This window comes from Porcisia hertigi, chromosome 35, assembly GCF_017918235.1.
Source record: "Porcisia hertigi strain C119 chromosome 35, whole genome shotgun sequence".
NCBI classification, from domain to species: Eukaryota; Euglenozoa; class Kinetoplastea; order Trypanosomatida; family Trypanosomatidae; genus Porcisia; species Porcisia hertigi.
The window spans coordinates 1355090-1376695 of NC_090594.1; the positions used below are offsets into that span (position 1 = coordinate 1355090).

Sequence of the window (21606 nt, forward strand, 5' to 3'; positions counted from 1 at the left end):
GAAGAGAGTATGAAGGCCTGTATGGGTCTTTGTGTGGCGACGCCTGCAATAGTCACGCGGTGTCGTAGACGAAGCACGAGCCTACTCGATCTCCAAACTGGGAGGGGAATGAAGGCGAAGCCGGTGGTGGTGAAGAAGTGAAGAGCAGAGACAAGTTGCCAGAAGAAGCGGGTAGGGGCGTGGGAAGTCAGTGAACAAATGAAGGTCAGATTACGCAAAGATCGAGAAAGAGAGGGGAAAGAATGGGGAGAGTGAGTAAGCCCAAACATAGAAAAGACTAGTTCATCCATGCAAAAGAAGGGAGAGGGACTGAGCAAGACGACGACAATCATTGCGGCTCAGTGAAAAAAAAAAAAGAACCAGGTCTGAACCTCCAAACAGAAAAGAAACTTCACGGGCGTCATATCAAGAAGTAAAGCGCAGCCAGAAACCCATGAATGAAACACGGCTTGTGTGGCGGTCGTGCAGCGCCTGTTTCACGCAAATGGAGTAGGACGTAGAAAGAAAAATGCGGGGAGAGGGGGAGGGGGGGGGCAGCCAAGCATTTGTTTTTTTTTCCTTTTTTCCGCCTCTTCCTTATCGTGTCTGTGACGACAAGATGGCGTTCTTTGAAAATTCCTAGTGCACAGGCATGTGCGTCTCTGACGGCTGCGGCTGCAGGAACACTCCAAAGCTTATCACACACACACACACACACACATACGAGTCATACGCCCCAAAATCAAGTCTTAAAGAAGAGGGGAAGAAACTACAGAAACAGAGAACACCAGGAAAAAGATGACAGCCGATGAAAAAGGGAAAAACAAAAGCAGCTGAAGATCAGCAGACGTCGGGACAAAACACTACAGCTTTCAACTCTTGTTGGACATCACCGTCGCTTTCTTTTTTTCCGAGTCGTCCCCATTTCTGGGGCGCTGGTCAATATCGAGGCGGCCGACGGTGGCTATTCGCGCCGCTCTGGCAAGTGAGCCTACTCTTCACACGGTCCTTCTCCTGCTGTCTGGTGTACTTCTCCCTCAGCTTCTCCTGCCACTCCCCCACAAAACGAAATGGGACCAAGAAGTCGCGGCGGCCGCGGACGGCCCTCAACTCACGCAGAGCACGATCATCAGCGCCGCTGGGAGGCAGCGACGAGGACGGCGAGAGGGATGTGAAGTCCGGAAAGCGATCCACGAGTAGCTCCACCTTGTCAGAGTACAGAATCAGAACCTCCGCTACAATGTCCTGCATAGCAAAAAGACGCTCACGCACGAGCCGCGGCAGTCGCGGAAGGCTTCGACTGATTGTCGTGCCCTCTCGCGGGTCGCTACGGAGAGAATAGGTGGAGAAGATGTGCAGCAGTATTTCCTCGCCAGTTACACTCTCGATGGAACGCTGGGCAGACTTGGGGGCATCGGCGCGTTGCACGAGAACGCCATGCCGTGCATCGCACAACCGAAACAAATCATCCCGCTCTTGGAAGAGTTTGGTCACATTTGGGGGAAAAGCCTGCACGGCGGACTGCGGTAACGCTCCTAGGAGCGCCGATTGATGCACGCCATCACGCAGGGGAAGGAGGTCAAAGAGATGCTGTGCTAGGACCCGCTCGTCGAAGTATGGAGTTGGATTGCGCAGGTAGGCGAGCTGGTGCTGCAACTTGCGCTTGCGACGCCGCTGGCGTGTATTGAGGCCACATGTATTTGCCGCCCGATCCGCAGCGAGCGTCTCCAGCTCGCGTAGTATGTCCGTCTCGTCCACGCCCGCCATGTTTGTTGGAACGAAGCGGTCTTCGAGTCGAAAACGCACGTAGACGGAGGCGCAGACAGACGGCGACGGCGTGGAGTCGTACGTTACGCAAGGGGGCGCTGACGAAGAGGTGACAGCAGGGAGATGCGGCGTCTGTGACTGCAGTACGCTCTCGCTGCGCGTGGGGGGCACAAAACGAAGCTCGAAGAGAGCAGGCGCGCTGAACAAAACGTGCCAAATCTGCCGCCCGGGTGGCAATAAAATAGTTGCCTGCTCTTGTAGTTCAGTTGTCAAGAGCACCTCTGTTCCTGCGGTCGGCAGCACACGCGCGACCCGGTACCACTCGTACGGCTGCACCTCATGCTCTGCCATCCGCGCGTTCGGTGATGGTGAGGTTGGCGCAGCGCCGCTGTCGTCGCTCACCAAAGAGTCTACTCGCAGCTGAACATATCCGTGCTCAAGCACATCAGTAAGCTCTACTGTGTCTCCCAAGGCGTGGCGAGGGGCCCAGTGTGCTGGGTGTTCGTGAAAAGTGAGCCACGCTCTGTGTTGCGATGACTGAAGCGCATCGAGAACGCGGCGCCTCACGTGCTGCTCCTCGCTCTCTGGGACTGTCGTCCAGAGAGCCTTAACTGGCACGAGGTACCTGGGAAACAGTGACTGGAGCTCACTAAGAATGGCCTGAACGGCAGCTGAGTTCAGTTTCGAGGGTGCTGCAGCGGCACTGCCAGGCGAAGGCAACGGGGCCGTCAAGGGTTGTCTTGCTGTGTTACCCACATTGGGTCTGACGCAGAACGCTTCCGAGTGCCTCGGCCTGAGGCGGTTGCGCACCACGTGCACCTGTCCGATCATTTTGGTTTCAAACCGCTCTGTGTGGCGAGACAAAAAAGAACGCAACCCACCGCAAACAGAATCACAGACGCGCTCCATCAACTCTGGCGGCATCTGACGCGAGATTTGCTGAATCGAGGTAAATGACATCGGTACGTACGGACTCACCTCATCCACTAGCGCATCGAGGGGTGGTGAAGAGGACGGAGAGCACAACCTATTCGAAGCGCTTAAGAAGTGCACCGCTCTCCGGTGTGTAATGACAGAGGACGACAAAGCCTTTACACGCGGTAGTACGTGCAATTCGATGTGGGGGCAGTTTCCCCTCTGCCGCCCAGCTGTGGCCACAGTCGCGAAGGCGAGCTGGAGAGCGCACAGCTTTGCTTGCCGCATAATACTGCAACGGCGGCGCTCTTCGTTCACTGAAGTCGCAAAAGTGGAAAGCCGAGGCCCCCCCTCTCTCTCCCCCCACCAAAAAAAAAGCGGAGCGACATGATGAAGAGATGAGAAGATCGGGAAAAGCAGCACATATGCGTATCCCCGCGCGTGCATCCTCGGAGAGAAAAGAGACAATCACCACACAACAGGAAAAGTTGAGGCGAAAGGCACCAGGGTGCCCAAGGCACGTGTGCCACACGACGCCTGATTCATCCACTGCTGACAAAAGGAGGGATACGCGGAGGAAATAAAGAACAGAATGTTTCACCATACGCGTCGCCGTGATATTCGTACAGCAGTACGCCGCGGATAGGGCCGCACCGCAGCCAATGTGGCATCATGCCCTTCTGGCTGCCCCCCCCCCTCTGTCACAGTCGACTCTACACATGACCTTGTTGTTCTGTATTATCATCATCAGCAAAAACAAAAGTTCAACACAAAAGATGTCGAGAGTTTTATAAACAATAAAAAAAATAATAATAATATAGCAGCAGGAGAACCACAAGGAAAAAAATAATAATAATGATAATAATGAGAAGCAGCAGCAGCAGCAGCAGTGATGTTATCTGAGAAGCTCAACAACTTCAGGGTTACGTCAGTACAGTGACCGCCTTTTTTTTCGTTGTTGTGTTGTGTTGAGCTCTCGTAAAGCGAAACGGGAGACAACGCCCTGTGTACCTCACACCATCGTCTACCTCAGCGAGGCATGGGTGTAGATGAAGGCGTTGATTCAAGGGTGAGAGAATCTGCCTTCCTCCATTAAAAATAGCACCGACAGGGGGTCAATGTGAAGTTCTGAGAGTACCTGTACCACCTGACCCGCTGCCCGAGCGTCGGCCAAATACTGCAGCGCCTCCTGTGAAACGGTCACCCAGTGCAGGGTGTCCGCTACCAGGGACAGCACTTTCGAGCCTGCGAGCTGGGCTTGACGGGCGTCGATGCGCTCCTGAAACCGTCGAGGAGACTCACACCTCGCGAGGGAAACGTCGATCTCAGCGGTGGGGGGGATAAGACCAGTGGTCACACCAACCGGCAAAGCGTCGACGTTGCTGTCTGACATGGTCTTGGGAGCGGCCAACGACTCAAAGACATTAACAGCCACACTTGGTGCGGACATAGCAAGGGTTGTCGAGGGGCTCGCTGCGCACGAGTCACTTTCAAGGAAAGGCCCTGCATTCGCCAAATCCGTCTGGCTCGCGTACAGCTGTCGTCTCACCGCGCGACCCGATACCGCAATGTCGCACGAAGCCCTTTCCTTAAAGGGCGGATGGAAGGATTTCTTGGCGGCAGCGGTGCGCATGTTCGGCTTTGTCACTGTCAATACCTTTCTTTCCCCCATGTAAACAAAAAAATGAGAAGAAAGCGGACAAGCAGAAACGTGAACGGAGCCGGTGTGTGCCTCGGCTTGTTCGAGGGAGAAGGTGGGGCAAGGCGCCCACAAGTGAACGTGACGTCGCCCCTGACCCTTATGAACCTAAAACAACGGAAAGAAACGCATACCTCATGTCAAAAACAAAACAAACAGCGATGCATTCACATGGTATCAATGACCCTTGGCGATGGAAAAAAAAAAACAGGTCACACGCACGTGACTCGCTGGCAGAGAAGCTGAGACGCAGCGCACGTTAGGATTTGAGCAAGAGGGAGGAGGGCTAACAGCGACAGGAAAAAAGGGGGTACGGGGCAGTTGCCGAAACGCGAAGCAGAACGATCAACGGCATCACGCGTTTTTACGTGGAGTGCACCCCCGAGAACTCCCAAGCGAGACGGGAGACCGCCTCGCAGGTTTGCCACCAATCGGGATACACAAGCGTACACGAAGGTGTTTAGCTTGGGGGGGGGGGGGGGTCGATAGTACGTCGCGACTCCGTAAATACATTTGACGTGGGTAGTCGTCTAGTTATGTGCTTTTTTTTTCCGAGAGAAGTCATCAAGTAAAGCGGTAGGGTACAGCCGGTGCAGCGTGACAAGGAAGGGGCTATACCAGTGTGCGCTTCCCTCTGCTCGCTTACAGCTAGTGTGGTCCATATACAGAAAGGTACGCCGCTGTAAGGTATGCATCGGCAGCTGCCTGTTGCTGTGCGCTCTTGGCTGTCATGCCAGACCCTGCGGCGGCATCGGCAAAGGAGTTAGACATCTTTTCTGCGAGGAAATATATCAGCTCTCTTTGCGTGACTAAGGCAGTGGGTAACTGATGCCGCCCACTGACCTCCCTCTCCTGAGGGGGTAGAGGCGGAAGGAACTCTCCTTCACCAGTCAAACCGCTACCAGCAACCGTACCCTGGTCATGCTCATCAGCACTCGTGAGTGATCTGGTCGAAAGGGCATTCAATGCAGAGAGGTGGCGTTGCAGTAAATCACAGGTTGGCTCCAGCGCCTCCACCAGAACAGAAAATGCCGGCTCCGAGAGCCGCATTACCGCTGATGCACGGCGTTCCGTTGCAGCACCCCGGTAGGTCGGTGGTTTTGACACACAAGCTGCAGTGGGTGCAGGATGATCTTGTGAGGCCTCTTGGATACCCACGCTTGGGTTCACCGACAACAGTGGTACCAAGACTTTCACAAGTCGGGGAGCGGGGCACGCAATCAACGTGGAAGCGCTCTTTTTCTTGTAACCGGTCAACAACGTCTCAATCACGTCGTGGTACAGGTCAAAGACAGACTTCAGAAAACTCCGCAGGGTGTTATGTAAGACGGCCTGCACTCTAGCCAGTTCCGTGTGTTGCCTCTGAAGCTCTGCGCTTTCTCGTTGAATCGCATCACACAAGAGCACGCAGAATTCATAGTCGAGCATGGTAGGAAGAAGGTAGTAGCAGCGCTCGATCAGGCAGGCTCTCACCTTTGTGAGCAAGTCGTAACCGACCTGAAGGAGTGCTTTCTGGGCCAAGGTGAAACACAGCACCAAGCTGTGGTGCACTGGTGGTCGCTGTAGTTGCAGACGCAACCGAACCAAAGCTTTTAGGAGGTTGCCGAGGCAACTGGTGGGGACCAGAACCGATCGCGCCTCAAAAGAGCCAACTTCAGAGCAGCCGAGTCGACTTTGTTGTGCGGCCAGCCGGTTTAGCTTTGCGTCTACCGTGGCAGGGACACTGTTGGGGTGCAACACGTCCCAGCCGATGCGGAGGTATTCTCGCGCCACACGCTGAGTAGCCTCCATGGCTCGCGTGCACACCTCGTCGCATACGCGCTCGCCCTCATCATCCCCAATGACAACCGCGCTGCATAAGGAAGAGGCACTCACGCCACTGGCGCAGATGGTGCCAGACTTTGGCTGGCTGGCTCCTCGTTTCTCTGCCAATGCGCACAGACACGAGGCGAGGCGCTCCTGGATGCCTAGATCTAGCATCGGCCAGGCAAGGGGTAGGAAATACTGCCTGTAGCGCACCACTTCCCCTTCTTCCTCGGGAGCAAGCACCTCTTCACACCTGCTGGAGAGATAGACTACGCGCAAGGCAATCCACATACCCAAAACCCTCGTCCAACGCACTACTACGACGTCAGCGACATGATCGACGCCTTCAACTTTGTCATTTGTGGGGCAACAGTGGTATGCAACTGGTGCCGTTGTCGCTGCCGCCATCCATTGTGTCAGAAAATGCGGCTCCACTGGCTTTATCGACGCAAGAGACGTCAAAGAGGTGGGGTTGGCAAGCGACGAGGAAGCCGCAGCAACCGCATTGCTACTCAGTATTTCGCTCCACAGCGACGGGAAAAGCAGAGCAAGCTCCCTTGCGTAGAGCAGTGTCTCTCGATACGCGCTACAGTCATAGCGCTGCATTGTGCGCACCAAACGGTAGCACCTCCTTTTGCTGGGTGTGTGTATTCCCTTCACACGTGTGAACGCCTCGGGAAACGGCGGGGAAATCGCTTCGCACGCGTGTGTGTATCGGCATGCGTATTGGGGTGTATTCCTTGTGTGCACCGTCGTTTGCCCACCCAAACGTAGTGATCGCAACGCTCTTACCTGACAAATGCAACGGAAAAAAAAACGACATGTAGACGCAAATTTAAAAAAAAAAGAAAAGGGGTAGTAGAGCAGAATATGTAGAATGAAATGCCAGCTTAATCGATCCTACGGAGGCGCGCACACCACCGCCAGGGAAGAGCTGTGTTTACGGCTCAGTGCCTGCGTCTTTTCAAAAAAAAAAAGCGAAGGAAAAAGGGACGAAGAGTGAGGGCAGGACGTCCTATCAAGAGCAAAGGCCCACAATATGCGATAAAAACTCCCATATCCTCCCCTTTCCCTCTGTGGAGGATACGTGACTATGTGAGGGAGCCAAAGCACACGGAAGATGGCATCACTACTAGTATCGCCCAGGCACCGAGTGAGTTTTGGTGGTAGACAGCAACAAGACGGCGTATCTTCTAGGAGATGAGGAGGTGCCCGTGGTGCGCTGTCTAAAGATTTGTAATGCCCTTATGTCAGCCTTCGTTTGTCTTGACACACTTTTAAAAAAAAGCGAGTATGAAAAGGGGGGAGGGGAGGGGGGGGGGGGAAGGGAGTGTGCACCAAAGACCCCAATATAAACTGAACACTTCGCGCAGAAAAGGAGGTACCACACAAGAATCTCTGATAACGGTCTAGTTGCTCTTTCGAAGACAACATCGAGCACAGGAAAATGGGGGGAAGGGGGGTGTAGATGTGCACACGTATGAGCTAGGAGGCGACCAAGTGAAGAAAAAAAGCACATGTACACATAAACACCTCTTCATGAGCGAGCGCGCAAACGTGCACAGCCGTACGCATGACCAAGAGTGTTTTCTCCCCCCTCCCCCCCCCCGGACCGGCTTACCCTTTTCTTCGAAATCACGCTGTGTGAATCAAGGCTTCACCAGCAGAAAAAGTGAATCGTAGACTCCCATAACTGCACCAGCCAACCGGCCCATTGTCACTTTTTCCACTTTGGAGTGGTGGTTTATGGTGATCATCTGTGGTGCGAGGCAGAAAGGAGTGGAAGGAATAAAACAAGAGCGAGAGCGAGCGACTACCTGTGTTCCTCTCTCTATGTGTGCTTGCCCTTGCTACTATATCAGTATCCGGGCAGGCGTTTTCTGCAACTGTAAATGGCGCGATGTTCCCTCTGGGTGTGAATGATGTGACTTAAATATACTACGCCTTGGTGTTGCCTCTCTCCCCGTGTGTGTGTGCGGATCGGCAAAAGCCCTCAGCAGGTTCGGTTTCTAGCGTAGCGTGCCCTCCCTCACTGAGGATAGACAATCACGCCGCTCGTTGTTATTTCCCCTCAGCCTCCTTGGCGTAGAGTTCCCTAAAAAAGCTGTGGCACTTTGGTCGTCAAGCTCACGAGACGCCGGTACACCTCAAAATCAAACTCGTCATCAAGCATGGCGTGTTGGAAATATGTCAGCTCCCCTGTGGAGGGATCGACGTAGCAGATAAACTCGCAGACGCGACTCACCTCCACTGCCTCCGGCACGCCAACAACCCTTACCGACAAGCCGGTTGCGCCACACTTGAACTCACCAGGGCCCGTCAACTCAAAAATGATGGAGACGTACTCACCGCGGTGACTCTGGTAAGTTTGCGCCGTCACACGCGGCGACACGCCCTGGAACAGTGGAAGCTTGATGCCTGGGGCAGGCTGAACATGTTGACCGTACATCATGGCTGTGTCCCTTTTGCTGTTGCTGTTGTTGCTATGTTTTCTTCTTTTTGAATGGTTTGGATCCCTTTGTGGTGGGGCGGAGGAAGGGTAGATGACGTCGGGTAGCGTAGGACGTTGGGGGCGTCTGGACGAAAAGGGAAGTCTGTGGGGGACTGTGTGCAACGGGTGGTGGTGGTGGTGGTGGTGGTGGTGGATACGGGGTAAGTCGGTGGTAAGGGTTTGTTCGTCAGAGGCTCATTACCTAGAAGATGATCACATTAAACGAAAGGCGGAAAACCACGTACGTGAGTCAACGTATGGCTGCTGAAAAGGAAAATACGGGAGAAAGGACTGGTGGTGGGGGGGGGGAGGGGCAGATGAGAAACCGCAGATGCAGGTGTCGCTTTTGAAACTGTACATGACTGCACAAATAACACGACACTCAACAGAGAGCACCACTGATATGGCCGGAAATCTCTCAGTCGATGCAAGACGACACAGCGACGAGTGGTTACATCCCCCTCCACCTGAAACACGCTGAACCGTCACGGAAGTCTTCAAGCGCGCACTATAACGGCGTCAACGGCGCCACTCACCCACCCCACTGCCTCTCTCCAGATTACTTTGTAGCGTTTTGCGGGGTGCGCAGAGGCTAACGCCACCACCACTGCCACATCATTATCGTCAGAGTTGGCGTCCGCCACGTCTCAGCGACACTGCGTGTCGGCAAAACAGAAGTCAGAAACAGAAAAGATGAAAACGCACAAGCCTGTATGGAGAACGAGGAGCCAGAACAGGGGGAAAAAACAGCATTTAAAACAAAGATGTGCTGCACAAGCAACAAACGTGAGACGGATGTTTTCTTTTCAACAAGTTCTTCCATTCTGCCGTAGATCCAGATGCCAACTCCACACTTTATCCCGACCCGTCAAGAGCCCATCGCCTGGTGCCAAGAGGCGGTGCACAGACGTTGCGGGAATGGGTGACTCCATCATCTTGGAAGGACCTCTGGCCAAGCTCTACCCACCTCCACTACGCAGGCTGCCCCTCACAGCCGCGCCAACCACGGCGGTCGTCGCGTGGTGCATCCCTCGGGCCATCCTGGCCCCGCTTGGGAGTAGGCAGTGGGGGGTCCACACTGAGACGCATTCCAGCGACGCGAACACTATACCCACCATATGGGAAGGTACAGGCGTGCTCACTGTCGCAGGTCGCCCCGATGCAACGCCGCTCAACATGTGGCCGCCGACGGCAGCAGCGAGAAGTACGCCTTGACTTCTGTACGTCGTAGGCGCCAGGCCTTGGTGCCACCAGGAGCGGTTCGTCATCGAGATGGGCATAGACGTTGCGGGGCTTCTTCACAGAGCGGGTAGCGCGCCCCCGGCTACGACACTGACGGGTTCTGTCATTGGGAAATGGCACAAATGCTGAAGAACACACAGGGGGAACAACAACAACCGAAGAACCCTAATCACTGCATGGGCATCACTCCAGCGGCAAGCCCCTTGGCGTACTGATCCTGCAATCGCTTTAGCGCCAGTAGGCGCTGCGCGAGGAGCAACCACCAATGGAACGCACGCTGCCGACGCTTCACCGCCTCCTGCTCCTCCACTAGCTGTACCCACTCTTCGTAGGCATGGAGAAGTGCGACGCTGTCAGTTTGCTTGACAACAATGCCGTTGATGATCGTCTCCCAGTGTCCACGGCGGTGCTCATCGGTACGGCGGCGCTCAAAGCCGACTACAGCGAGGCCAAAGTCCAGCTTCATACGGCGAGCGACGCGAGATACCCGTGGCTGGGTCATGTGCACAAGTCCTGGCGGTGGGGCTTTGTCAAGTAAGATGTACCATGACGTTTGTCCGTGGTGAGGAATGCTCGGAGGGTCGCCTGCAGTGAGCGGAAGCGGCTCGAATGGTCGCGTTTGCCAACGACCGTAAAATGTTGATGGTGCCCCAAACGGTCGAGAGGCCGGTGGTGCCACAACCTTGTATGGAGGCTGGTCCTCCGTGAGGAGACTGCGTCCCTCTCGCAACCACCCATCGCGAGATCGAAGACTTACGATAGCAGAACGCTTGTAGACCAGGCGCCCTTTCACGCTTCCCACCGTTGTGCTCGCATCCTTCGGGTACACGCCTTCATGCCGCGCAAGGTCGGAATCGATCACATAGAGTGGGTGGCGATGAAGCGCATTCAACGTTGTAGGCACAGCCTCCGAATACATGAGAAAGTGCAGCTGTCGACTCTCCCGCAGCTGCTGCCGCTGCGCCAGCGCGCTTGTGTGTAGTGGGGCCACATTGAAAGTTGCACGCAGCACCTCTGATAACTCGCGGCTGTCATCCCAGGCGAGCTTGTCGTGCCACAGGAATCGATTCTGCTGACAAGTGCCGAGGCGGCGACCGTAGGTGTACGCCGTGCTGTACTTGGAGATGTACCGCGGCGTCACGTCCATCGCCACGTGACCAGACACAGACAGTGTGTAGGGTGCACCCCAAAGCGTGGCGCAGTTTTGGCATGGATTGACAGAAAGAAAGCTTTCGCACTCAGCAGACCACACCTCTACCCAGTAGCATGAAGTGGGCAACTTTTTTGACTTGAGCTCCTCAATGTCCTTGAGGTCTTGTACCGTCCCCGCTGAGGACCGCGGTCGCTTCGACCCTTTGCCTGCTGGAGCAGCCCCCCTGGCACCGGTGCGATCGCACGCCTTTCGTTTTTCACGGCTTTCGAACATAGAAAGAGCTCGCAGTGGCTGGCGAATGCTCTCTTGACCCTCGTCGGCTGCGATGTCCCCCCTGACCTCACTTGAGGCCCTCTCCAGATTCGAGACACTGCCGCCATAAGTCGCTGCGCGGGCTTTTTCCAGTACCGTCGTGGACATTTTCGCCACCACAAGACGGCAGCTTAGCCCCGCCACACGCGCCAGCGCCAAAAACATGAGGGAGAAATAGAGGGGATGAGGCAGCCCAACGGGTGCGTCCGCGGAGATGCAGCAACGACACCTTGCAATCTTCCTGAAGAGAAAACGCGGTGTGATAGGAAACGCCCAGTCTGAGAAGTCCTGCTCAGCATACGACGGAGCTGACCTACACACAGGGGCAACAGCTGACGCCTCCTGGCCACTCGACGAGGCTGGAGGGACCGGCTCCTCCAGACTAAAGTGGTTATTGATGGCCTCAAGTAATACTTTCACAGCCGCTGAGGTTTTATTCTGCACCGCGTCTTTGGCGCACGTCACCCATGCTGGGGCCAGCGAGGGCTTTCGATACAGCGGCTTTGACGACTCCGCCACCAGCACCTTTGCGGTAGCTACTGCTTTCATAAAAATATAGGCGTCTGTAGCCTTCGCGGAGGGGGTCTCCCAGCGCGCGCGTTTTGAGCCCTTTTCGCGTGGCACATGAAGTCGGAGAAGGCCTTGAGCGAAGCGTGGATGGCACGACTCGCGCCAGAGCAAACGAGCCCGAATGTACACCGCTAGTAATGCGCAGACTGATTCGCAAACGCGCTGAATGCGCTCTGAGCGACGCTTTGCGGCGAGCAAATCCCTCTGCTCCATCATGGCCTCGTATGCTGGGTCCCTCTGCCGCCATGTGTCAGAAGCGCGCGGCTGACCTACAAGCGGCAGCTGCCCCCCCTCCATAATGTTCTGATCATGTGCAGCCTCCACGTCGTCTACATTGACAAGTTCCGCCTTTACATGACTCGAGCTTACAGCGACACTATCGTTCTGTGTCGGAGTTGTTGCCTCTGGTTTTACGGTCGCAGCAGTGCAAGCTGGATCATGCTTCACCGCTGAAACCTCACTATCATCAGGCACATTTGTCTTGATTAAGCTGAACTTTTCAGGTTCCTCCAGCTTCTTGACAGGCACAAAGGCAACTGGCAGCTCCACTTCGTCCCATTCGTCCACATCAGCGACTATGTCACTCAAATCCTCCTCCGCGATGCCTTGCATCTTTGCAGGGACAGTGTGTACACTAGATGATGTCACCATAGCCATTTTTCGCCGTGTACCGCGACCTCCTTCTGCTGCCGGGATGCGCTGCCGCCTTGACATGTTGCGTAGATAGCCCTCCACAGTGGCATTCGCCGCCGAGGCGACCGACTTTGCAGCTCTGCGGGCATTAGAGTTCATTATCGACAGACTGTCACTGGAGTAAAAAATAGCAAGTGAAGCATACCCGAGAGGAAAAGCCCACTACCGTAGCGAATGTACAGAAGCCCAGAACGCAAAGCACTCACCTGTTTTATCTTTCCCTCTTTTTTTGTCAAATTAAAAAGACCACCACAAAATGATTGGCAATATAGAGAGAGGTGAAGAAGTCCGTAAAGAGCGCGCTAAACACGCAAGACTTTAACGAGTGGTAAGCAGACAGCTAGGCGCGAGATTGGAGCAAAACAGGCGGGAGGGCAACTGAGAAGTCGTAGTTTCTTCTCTTCCTTTTTTCCTGGCACTTACCTCCTCATTAGAAAAGGAAGGAGTACAACCCTAGCCTCGTCGCTGCTTATCGCCTGAACTGTAACAGCACCTGTGTCAAACAACCAGAAAAAGAGCAAGGGGCGAAGAAAAAAGAATGCCATGGAAAAAAAAAAACGGTGAAGAGAGCGCTCACGTTTAAAGCATCGCGGTGAACATTTCGCAAACTGCGAAGCGAATGTGCCAATAACCCATGAAGATTGAATGGAGAAAGCATTCGAAAAATGTTTTCCCGTGCGTTTTAGACATTGCAAAAATGAAAAGACCCATCCAGTGCGGAAAACCGTGGCGATGCCACTCACTCAAATGTTTGTTTCCACCCTCCCGGTGGTGCACACAAATAGCCTAAGTGAACCTGGTCGTTTTTCGTCTGTGACATATGCAGATCATCACCCAGCGCATGGAAAAAAAAGCAGATGCCGAACAGTCTGTTACTTAACCACACCCGAAGATGTTCGAGAACAAAACATTCTTTAGAAACGAACGGCTGTGGAAATGCTCACTTCCACGTGGCGAGCTTATTTGGATTGTGCCCTCTTCTTTGAATGTCCGAAATCACCTCTGATACAGCGGCGTAGAACTCCAGCTCGTTGTCTCCGAATTGATACAACCAGCCTTTTGTGAGAGCGTCGTCCAAAAGCATGACATCTATTCCGCGCATTGATACATGCTCACACGGATCAACAGCTTCGGCCACGCGCTCAATCTCGTAGTCAGGATCTCCCGCGATATCCGGTTCTCGATTGCCACGCTCCGCATTGTCATTCCACTTGGTGCTAGTTTCACCAGGAATAAACTGAGCCTCTCCGCTGCGACCAAAACGGCCACCACCGAGAGCGCGGTGATCGCCTTCCATGGTTTCTGAGCCGCGTTTTTCTAGGGCATCAACACCCTCCCGTGCTTTCTCAGCAGCATCTATCCTGCGTCTCTGCGACTCGAGCGATTTCTCTGAAAAGGGATCGAGCAGTGTTACTTGACGCGCACGCTCTTTCGCATTACACAAATACTCACCGCTTCCTCGTTGGTGAAAGAATCCCGACTGCTTCCATTTGTAATCCAGCAGAAGATCAAAGTACTCCGAACCAAAAACATATGGGTCCATGGTAGTCTTTTGAATCGTTTCGGGCAAGTGATACTCGTCGCCACTGGGCCCTATAACTCCAGGGCGCCGCTTAATCCTCGGCTTCACCTCCTCGCGGGTGTGAAAGTTGGCGGCGTCGTGATAACCGATACAGCGGGTGCACCCGATCAAGGCAACGAGTTGCTCCAATGAAAACCCCTGACGTGATAAAACACGCTTCATGTTGAGGACATCACGATCATTCTCACGAATTAAAGATCTCGGAAATGCAAGCAACAAGTTACGCGTCATGAATTCGGGCGGGTCATCACGGCCGCGAAGAGGCACCACGTTGGGTCCACCAAGACGGGCCATTGCTTTTACCGTAAACATTGCCCATAAATCGGGGAATGTATACATCGGCTGTTCCCTATTTAGTTTCCAGATGAAGTCGACAATCTCTTCGGCCTCTTCTCGATAATTTTCAGGTGCCACAATGGGACATCCAAACGGTGTTTGCGTGTTGCTGAGTGCATGATGCAGCAGCATCCGTACAGCAACCACGGCTAAATCAGGCCTTGAAAACAACTTCTGATCGATTGACTCGCGAATGTGCAATTCGTTCCCTGATGGACGCCAGCGCTGATACCATCGGTTCAGCATGTAAAAACTGGCGCTCATTACATTTACGAAAACCAGAAGCCCAGTGAAAATAGCAGCCGTTTCCCACCACGGGCGCTGCCGTGCAAGCCGATGCAGGTCATTTTCCTTGTATCTCCACCAAAGCAGCTTACATGAAGATGGGGAAAATATGCCACGGGCCTGTCGTTTCACAAGATTGACTCGAAGCATGTGGATTTCAGTTCTGATGGGGACTGCTCCGATAGAAAAACGAGTCACAAAATGGAGCAGAGTTCATTAGAAAAGAACAGAATGTTGTCGATGTTTCCCTCCCCCCGCCCCCTTGTCATTAGAACTAGGTGTCAAGCAAAGACAGAATAATAAAAAAAGATGAAAACAGCAGATAGATAGAACTAGAAGCCCCACTGAGAACACGGATAACAGAATGCCATGGTACTGACATCTAAAAAGTTTGTTCAGAGCGGTCGCCAGACGCCGTCTTTTTTTCTTTTTTTTTCTTTTTATCATCTGTACTTCAACGAAGACCTCATGCATTTCGCAGGCGAAGAAAGCTTACTTGAAGATGCCATTGGCGAGAAAACGCGGTGTGGACATGTTTTCCCTCCTGTTTTTTCGCTATGGGGGAAACACGAGAAAAATTTTAAAACATATATACGTGGGGAAGCAAAGCATCCAGATACATGCATATATCTGCAGGTATGCTTTCACACAAGCTAGCAATTTCAACGCCTTGCGGATAGGTCAAACAGATACAGACGCATAATTTTACCAACAACAACAACAGCGAGAAAAAAAAATAGGGGCCTACGCTACAAAAGGGGAGCTTCTGTTGGAAATGAGGAAACCTGAAGAGTGATGCGGTTGGCGCAGTTATCATCAGTAGAAAAAGAAGCACGCCTGAAAATCTCTGACATGTTCTTTTGTGGCGAGGCTTCTTGAATGCGTGAGCATCTTTGCTTCACGACAACCTCTTTCATCGTCTCTATCCATTGTACGGGGTGTGCTAGTTGAGCTGCCAGCACAGCAGCCGTCATTTCCCTCACGCTTCCGTCTGCGACAGCACTGTTAAACGCATCGACAATGAGATTGCTCTCAAGTCGACCTTTGTGATGGATTTCACCAACGTTCGCCTTCCGCATATATTCAAGCGCGCTCTTCTGAAAAGCGCTGCTTAATGGGTCAAAAACCCCTCCAGTCAAATTCGTTATCCATAGAGGATGGATACGCCGTGTCTCTTCAAGAATGCCGTCGCTGGAAATCGAGAAAAGATCACGCAGAACTGCTTCATCTGGTAAAGCCGAGCGCACGACAGGAAGAAAGCTGTCCATGGCACGTCGAAGCTTGCTCGAATGAAAAGGGACTTCCACGGTCAGAGGAATAAACCAAGATTTCTTTTTGAGGCCACTACGGCCCTCTTCCTCCAATGTGAGGTGGGTGAGTTCCTCCAGCAATGGAGTAAAGCCGTCATCCGCACCCTTGATAAACCGGCGAAACGTGGATTTCGAACCATACTTTTGCGCGGACGATGTTGCGAAATCTTGATCGCTGACGACGTTTGGATCCTTTGCAACACCATCTCTGTCATCGATACGGACAGATGTAAGTGCATGATTTACAAGCACTTCGATATCCTCCCCGTTTGCACAGTTTGCACGGAACAGCGGATCCAGGCACTTGCCAAGTACCGCCAACCCGACCAGGTCCCCAGCCACGACGTATTGTTGATGCGTGAGGTTGTTGTTCACAATTTCTAAAAATGAGGATGTGTGCGAAAGCGATTGGGCGACTTTCTCGACCAGTGTGAAAAATAACGCGTCTACAGCGTCAATGTCATCGCTGAGTTTTGCTCGCTGTGGGTTGCAGGCGTACAGCTTCCTATTTCCACGTGGAACGCCATCGCATGCTTGCTCCATGAGTAGGCCACGTTTAAATGTCAAATCAATAGCAGTCTCCGGAGTGAAGACACCAAGAGCTGTGAGAGCTGTGAATTCACCTAAGCTATGTCCAGCGATGCAAGAAATTTGGTTGTTGTATACCCGTGGATTATCATGCTTCAACTTTTCGTACGCAAGAAGCTGTGCGGCAAGAACGCACGGTTGCGTCAGGTAAGTGAGCTGCATGACACCATCTGGATGTGTGATTGCGTGAGTACAGGGTGTGGATTCTTTCATGTTCAGCATTTCTGTGCAAGGGCGCTTGCAGACTTCATCCACGACGAAAGCATCATCACGTGCCATGACTTTTTTAGGGTTTTCTTGAATAATGTGGTGTAATGAAATGCCGAAATTGCGGGCCATGCAATCTGCCATGCGCTCCCATACCTGGACAACAGCAGGGTCATCAAGGAGGGAGAGACACATGCGCTTGGTATGTGTTCCTTGACCAGAGAAAATCAAGGCGTTCCGCATTTTTTCCCGCGTCAGTTCGTGTCCTACTACTCAGAAAATCGAAAAAAAAAGATGCGGGAAGAGAGGGGGGGGAGTGTTGCATAAGCGCGGTGGGGGTGGTCTTGCTCTTTGCTGCGCCCGGGCGCCGTGGGTTTGCCTTTTCGGCTGGCCTGGGTGCGGCCGGTGTTGGTGTGTGTGTGTGTGTGGGGGGGGCCGGGGCCCTTGCGCGGCCGCCCAGGCCCTTTTGCCGGGCCAGGGAGGCCGCCGCCCCGCCGCGCGAAAAAACCACCCGCCAGCCATTTCCCGACACTGGCGCGCCCCCGAAGCGGTGGCGCCCCCCCATCCCGCCGCCCAACGCCTCACAGGACGCGCGGGGACCAGCTTCCCCGGGACGCCGCTCGCCCTTCATCGCTTTGGCAGGGCCGGGGGGAAAACGGCGGGGGCGGCGCGCCCCCCCCCCTCTGCTGGCGGCCATGCCCTTGCGCGGAGGGGGCCATGGTGGGCAGATAAAGGGGGGGGGGCGAGCACCGGATACACGCTGGCAGCACAAAGGGTTGTGCTGGGCAGTGCGTCCAGAAGAGCCCCGCGGTCAGAGGAACAAGAGGGAGCGATGAAGAAGGCGTGAAGAGATCCATACTCATGAGCCTCGGGGTGTGGGTGCGTGCGAGGCACACATGCCAGATGTATAACGAGAGCACCTTGGATTCCACTATCGACCCCCCACCCCCAAGGCCCCAGCGCGGTGCACAGGCAGGGTTCAGGGTCCGGGGAGGCAGGTCTGACCCGAGGCATGCCAGCCCCCTCCTTGGTCAGGACTCGCTCGAGGGTAGACGCGCAGCCCACGCGGGTCCGCATTTGGCAGCGATGGCGCAGCACATACCGGAAGAACGAGTGGGTAAGGTCATGGTGAGCCAGTTGGACGTACGAGCTGATACGATAGGCAGGTGGCTTTGTCTTGCACGACGCGGCTTTTAGCCGAGGCATGACAGAGGGCGGCAAGATGTGTTTGCATGTGCATTATAGCTCCGAGATTCTTCAGGGTAAGCTCTCCCAATGAGGGGGAAAAAAAACAAGTTCTTCCATTCTGCCGTAGATCCAGATGCCAACTCCACACTTTATCCCGACCCGTCAAGAGCCCATCGCCCGGTGCCAAGAGGCGGTGCACAGACGTTGCGGGAATGGGTGACTCCATCATCTTGGAAGGACCTCTGGCCAGGCTCTACCCACCTCCACTACGCAGGCTGCCCCTCATAGCCGCGCCAACCACGGCTGTCGTCGCGTGGTGCATCCCTCGGGCCATCCTGGCCCCGCTTGGGAGTAGGCAGTGGGGGGTCCACACTGAGACGCATTCCAGCGACGCGAACACTATACCCACCATATGGGAAGGTACAGGCGTGCTCACTGTCGCAGGTCGCCCCGATGCAACGCCGCTCAACATGTGGCCGCCGACGGCAGCAGCGAGAAGTACGCCTTGACTTCTGTACGTCGTAGGCGCCAGGCCTTGGTGCCACCAGGAGCGGTTCGTCATCGAGATGGGCATAGACGTTGCGGGGCTTCTTCACAGAGCGGGTAGCGCGCCCCCGGCTACGACACTGGGCGTGCCTGGGGTCTGAGGGGCATTGCGGGCAGTGACACAATCGGGGGGAAAAATCTATAAGGGGTCAGGGATGATGCCGTATTCCCAACGAGAGAAATTAAGGAGGAGACTTGACACCGTCCAGGTTAATGTGGGATCGGCACAGGGATCGAAATCGGGAAGGTCACCTGCGGCTGGGGCTGGGTAGACGGCGGCGTGGTCAAGTTCGGTGCAGGTATTACCGGTGGCGACAGTGTGCCACTTGGCGGTGTCAGCGGCGTAAGTGATGCGAGTGGCGGAGGCACCGATGACAAGTACGGTGGATTCAGCATCGGTGCGCTACCGGTGGCGAGGACTGGTTGCTGCACATAGGAGGAGGAGGTAACAGCGCCGTACAGGCCAGTGTTCTGTGAGGCGGAGAAGGCTGGCACCGACGAGGGCTTGCCTATGGGTGGAGGTTGCAGGCTGTTGAGTTGTTGAATCTGCGACACGGGTATCGCCAGCTGATTGGCGTGCGGCACGGTGGTTGGCGTGTTGATGGGGAGGGAGACCGACAGCTGGGTATGTGACGTTGACGGTGTCGCAAGTGGCTTTGCGGTCGGCTGAGCTGGCAGGACGGCGACAGTATTGGGTGGCGGTGGCGGTGATGCGAGTGGTGGTGTTGCTGATGATGAGGGCGACGTTTGCCTCATTGGCGTTACAGCCGTTGGAGCGGGCGCCGCCGCCGGTGGCGGCTGCGGTGCTGCTGCTGTCGTCGGCAGGTTCAGGAAGGAAGACGAAGATGATGAAAGGGAGGACGATGTGAAGCTACTACTGCTCGTGCTGTGGAGGCTGCTGAAAGACGAGTGGGAGCTGCTGCTCAGGCTGCGAGCCACACCAGCGGTCTGTGGGACGTTCACCTGAGAAACTGCAACCTGTGGTGAGTCCTGTGCGCTTGTCTTTTTGCTCTGGTGGCCTTTCTTCAGGGCGACGGGCCCTGGGGCCACAGGCAGTGTGGCTGTGCTGAGTGTTCCATCTATGCTCGACTGAATGAGAATGTTGACGCGTTTCGTGAGGTGCTGTATGTCGTGCGCGAGCGCGTCGCAGTACTCGACATGCTGTGCGGGGATCGATGAGAGCGATGTGTCTAGTGCAACGCGGTAGGCAACAGTCATGTACGACAAGTTTGTCCCTAGGCACTGCAGCTGATAGAGCACGTCGTACATCAAATAGTGACCAACGGAGCCGTTAGCGGGGAGCGGCAACTTGTTCACTGGATTTCGCTTTTGCTGTGCCATATCTTTCAGCTTACGACTCGTTCCAGTGTGCGGCGGAGCGGGACTGTTGTCCACCAGCTGATTCGCCACCTGCAAAATAATGTTCGCCAGCCTCACAATCGATGCGACATGCTGATCGATCGACTTGGTGAGCTTGGCGGTGCGAACAGATCCACTTCGATCCGAGCCTTTCAGTGGTATGCGCGTCAACACGTCGTGCTCGCGCTGCAATGCTGCCGCGACTGTTTCGCTGAGGGATTGCAGCTGATAAGCCACGTCGTACTGCAAAAGATGAAGCAAAGTGCCTCTCTCAGCGGTGTTGGCCGAGAGAGGCCGCTGTTGTTGGCCACGACCGTTACTACTGGCGTGCGTCGCCGCTGTGGCCTCGGGCGCACGTGATGCGCCTTGCAGATTATCACAGCGAGCGGGCTGGCTTGGGCGGCGATGTCGGTCGTTTTCACTAACTATCACACGCAGGATGTACGGCTTTCCTGGCTCGGCCTGTGTTTCCCTGCTTGGCTCTGGAGCGCTGGTAGGCGGTGCAGCGATCGGCGGCGGTCTCACTGAGGCTTGCCGTGTTGGCACGTAGACCGGCACTGGCGCTGGTGCCTGCACGGGAGCTGTGGAGAGCACGTCCTGCGAGAGAACCCGGCAGTTCATATCAGCGTAGCCCACCGTTTCTCCGGCGGCGTTTCTGATGACGTAGTTGGCGTAGGTGCGCAGAGAGGGTTCTGCAGCTGCATCAGACTGTGGCACCAACGGACAAGGACACGACCACCGCGCCGTGCCAGGAACTGCGCCGCTGTCAACAGTGACCAACTGACACTGGCACGTCACGGGAAACGTGGCAACGGCCTGCTCGCTCTTCATCCGAAAGTCCGCCTTGTGACAGACGTTGTACGTCACCGTGTCCCCAACAGCGTATTTTTGCGGATGTACCGTGATGAAGGGGAAGTCAAGGAAGCGCACCTCTACAACAATCTTCGATGCTAGGCTGGCAATGAGTGGGTTGAGTCCGTACACCCGCTTCACGGCCACCTCGAGAAGATAGGATTGCATCTGGCTGAGAGACGCTACCGTTCCTGTGATTGATGCTAAACAAAGGAAAAGACTGGAAGTAACGCCGCGGATTCGTCCGAATAGGGCACGACTCGCCGACGCTGGTTCAGTTAACGGAGCCGCTCACAAGATTTTTTTTTTGGGGGGGTTCGCGGTGTGAGGCTCTCAACGGGGGAAGCTGCGTGCTACGTTACACCCAAGTGCATTTTACACCGGACAACGGGAGCAGAGGACACTGGGGTGACGAGGAACCTTTTTCTCTGCGTCCCCCCGTTCTCCAATGGGCGGTGCAAACGAGATGCGGGCGAGCAGAAAAGCAATGAGTAGGTGAGGCGCCGCAGTGCAGGTGTGCAGATCAAGTCAACAAGGACCTGGCAAGAGGCCACCCTACAGGAAAAGAAAGTGAGGGCGGGGAAGCCAGGAGTGAGAAGAAGCCGCGAGCCTTTGAGGGGTATCACCGTGACACACCTGTGTGCATGTGCATGTCACCGACACCGACACACGCACAAAGCGTGCTACAAATGGCATCGGGAGGACGGTTCTCCCGAGAGGGAGACT

General features: G+C 54.8%; 8 protein-coding genes across 8 annotated transcripts; all 8 read right to left on the minus strand.

The window, feature by feature from the left end:
• Positions 1 to 918: 918 nt before the first annotated feature.
• On the minus strand, positions 919 to 2949 carry JKF63_01342 (uncharacterized protein; the record flags this gene model as incomplete). Its single annotated transcript, XM_067897389.1, has 1 exon — positions 919 to 2949. One exon carries the CDS (start codon positions 2947 to 2949, stop codon positions 919 to 921), a length of 2031 nt encoding a protein of 676 aa, XP_067753546.1.
• A 775-nt stretch (positions 2950 to 3724) lies between these two features.
• Positions 3725 to 4294, minus strand: JKF63_01343 (uncharacterized protein; the record flags this gene model as incomplete). Its single annotated transcript, XM_067897390.1, has 1 exon — positions 3725 to 4294. One exon carries the CDS (start codon positions 4292 to 4294, stop codon positions 3725 to 3727), a length of 570 nt encoding a protein of 189 aa, XP_067753547.1.
• Positions 4295 to 5008: 714 nt separating this feature from the next.
• On the minus strand, positions 5009 to 6772 carry JKF63_01344 (uncharacterized protein; the record flags this gene model as incomplete). Its single annotated transcript, XM_067897391.1, has 1 exon — positions 5009 to 6772. One exon carries the CDS (start codon positions 6770 to 6772, stop codon positions 5009 to 5011), a length of 1764 nt encoding a protein of 587 aa, XP_067753548.1.
• A 1489-nt stretch (positions 6773 to 8261) lies between these two features.
• Positions 8262 to 8618, minus strand: JKF63_01345 (uncharacterized protein; the record flags this gene model as incomplete). Its single annotated transcript, XM_067897392.1, has 1 exon — positions 8262 to 8618. The coding sequence occupies one exon, from the start codon at positions 8616 to 8618 to the stop codon at positions 8262 to 8264; it is 357 nt and encodes a 118-aa protein (XP_067753549.1).
• A 1450-nt stretch (positions 8619 to 10068) lies between these two features.
• On the minus strand, positions 10069 to 12726 carry JKF63_01346 (uncharacterized protein; the record flags this gene model as incomplete). Its single annotated transcript, XM_067897393.1, has 1 exon — positions 10069 to 12726. The coding sequence occupies one exon, from the start codon at positions 12724 to 12726 to the stop codon at positions 10069 to 10071; it is 2658 nt and encodes an 885-aa protein (XP_067753550.1).
• Positions 12727 to 13567: 841 nt separating this feature from the next.
• JKF63_01347 (uncharacterized protein) lies at positions 13568 to 14980 on the minus strand (the record flags this gene model as incomplete). The annotated part of the gene is made up of 1 exon (XM_067897394.1): positions 13568 to 14980. The coding sequence occupies one exon, from the start codon at positions 14978 to 14980 to the stop codon at positions 13568 to 13570; it is 1413 nt and encodes a 470-aa protein (XP_067753551.1).
• A 599-nt stretch (positions 14981 to 15579) lies between these two features.
• On the minus strand, positions 15580 to 17178 carry JKF63_01348 (uncharacterized protein; the record flags this gene model as incomplete). Its single annotated transcript, XM_067897395.1, has 1 exon — positions 15580 to 17178. The coding sequence occupies one exon, from the start codon at positions 17176 to 17178 to the stop codon at positions 15580 to 15582; it is 1599 nt and encodes a 532-aa protein (XP_067753552.1).
• Positions 17179 to 18879: 1701 nt separating this feature from the next.
• On the minus strand, positions 18880 to 21048 carry JKF63_01349 (uncharacterized protein; the record flags this gene model as incomplete). The annotated part of the gene is made up of 1 exon (XM_067897396.1): positions 18880 to 21048. One exon carries the CDS (start codon positions 21046 to 21048, stop codon positions 18880 to 18882), a length of 2169 nt encoding a protein of 722 aa, XP_067753553.1.
• Positions 21049 to 21606: the final 558 nt, after the last annotated feature.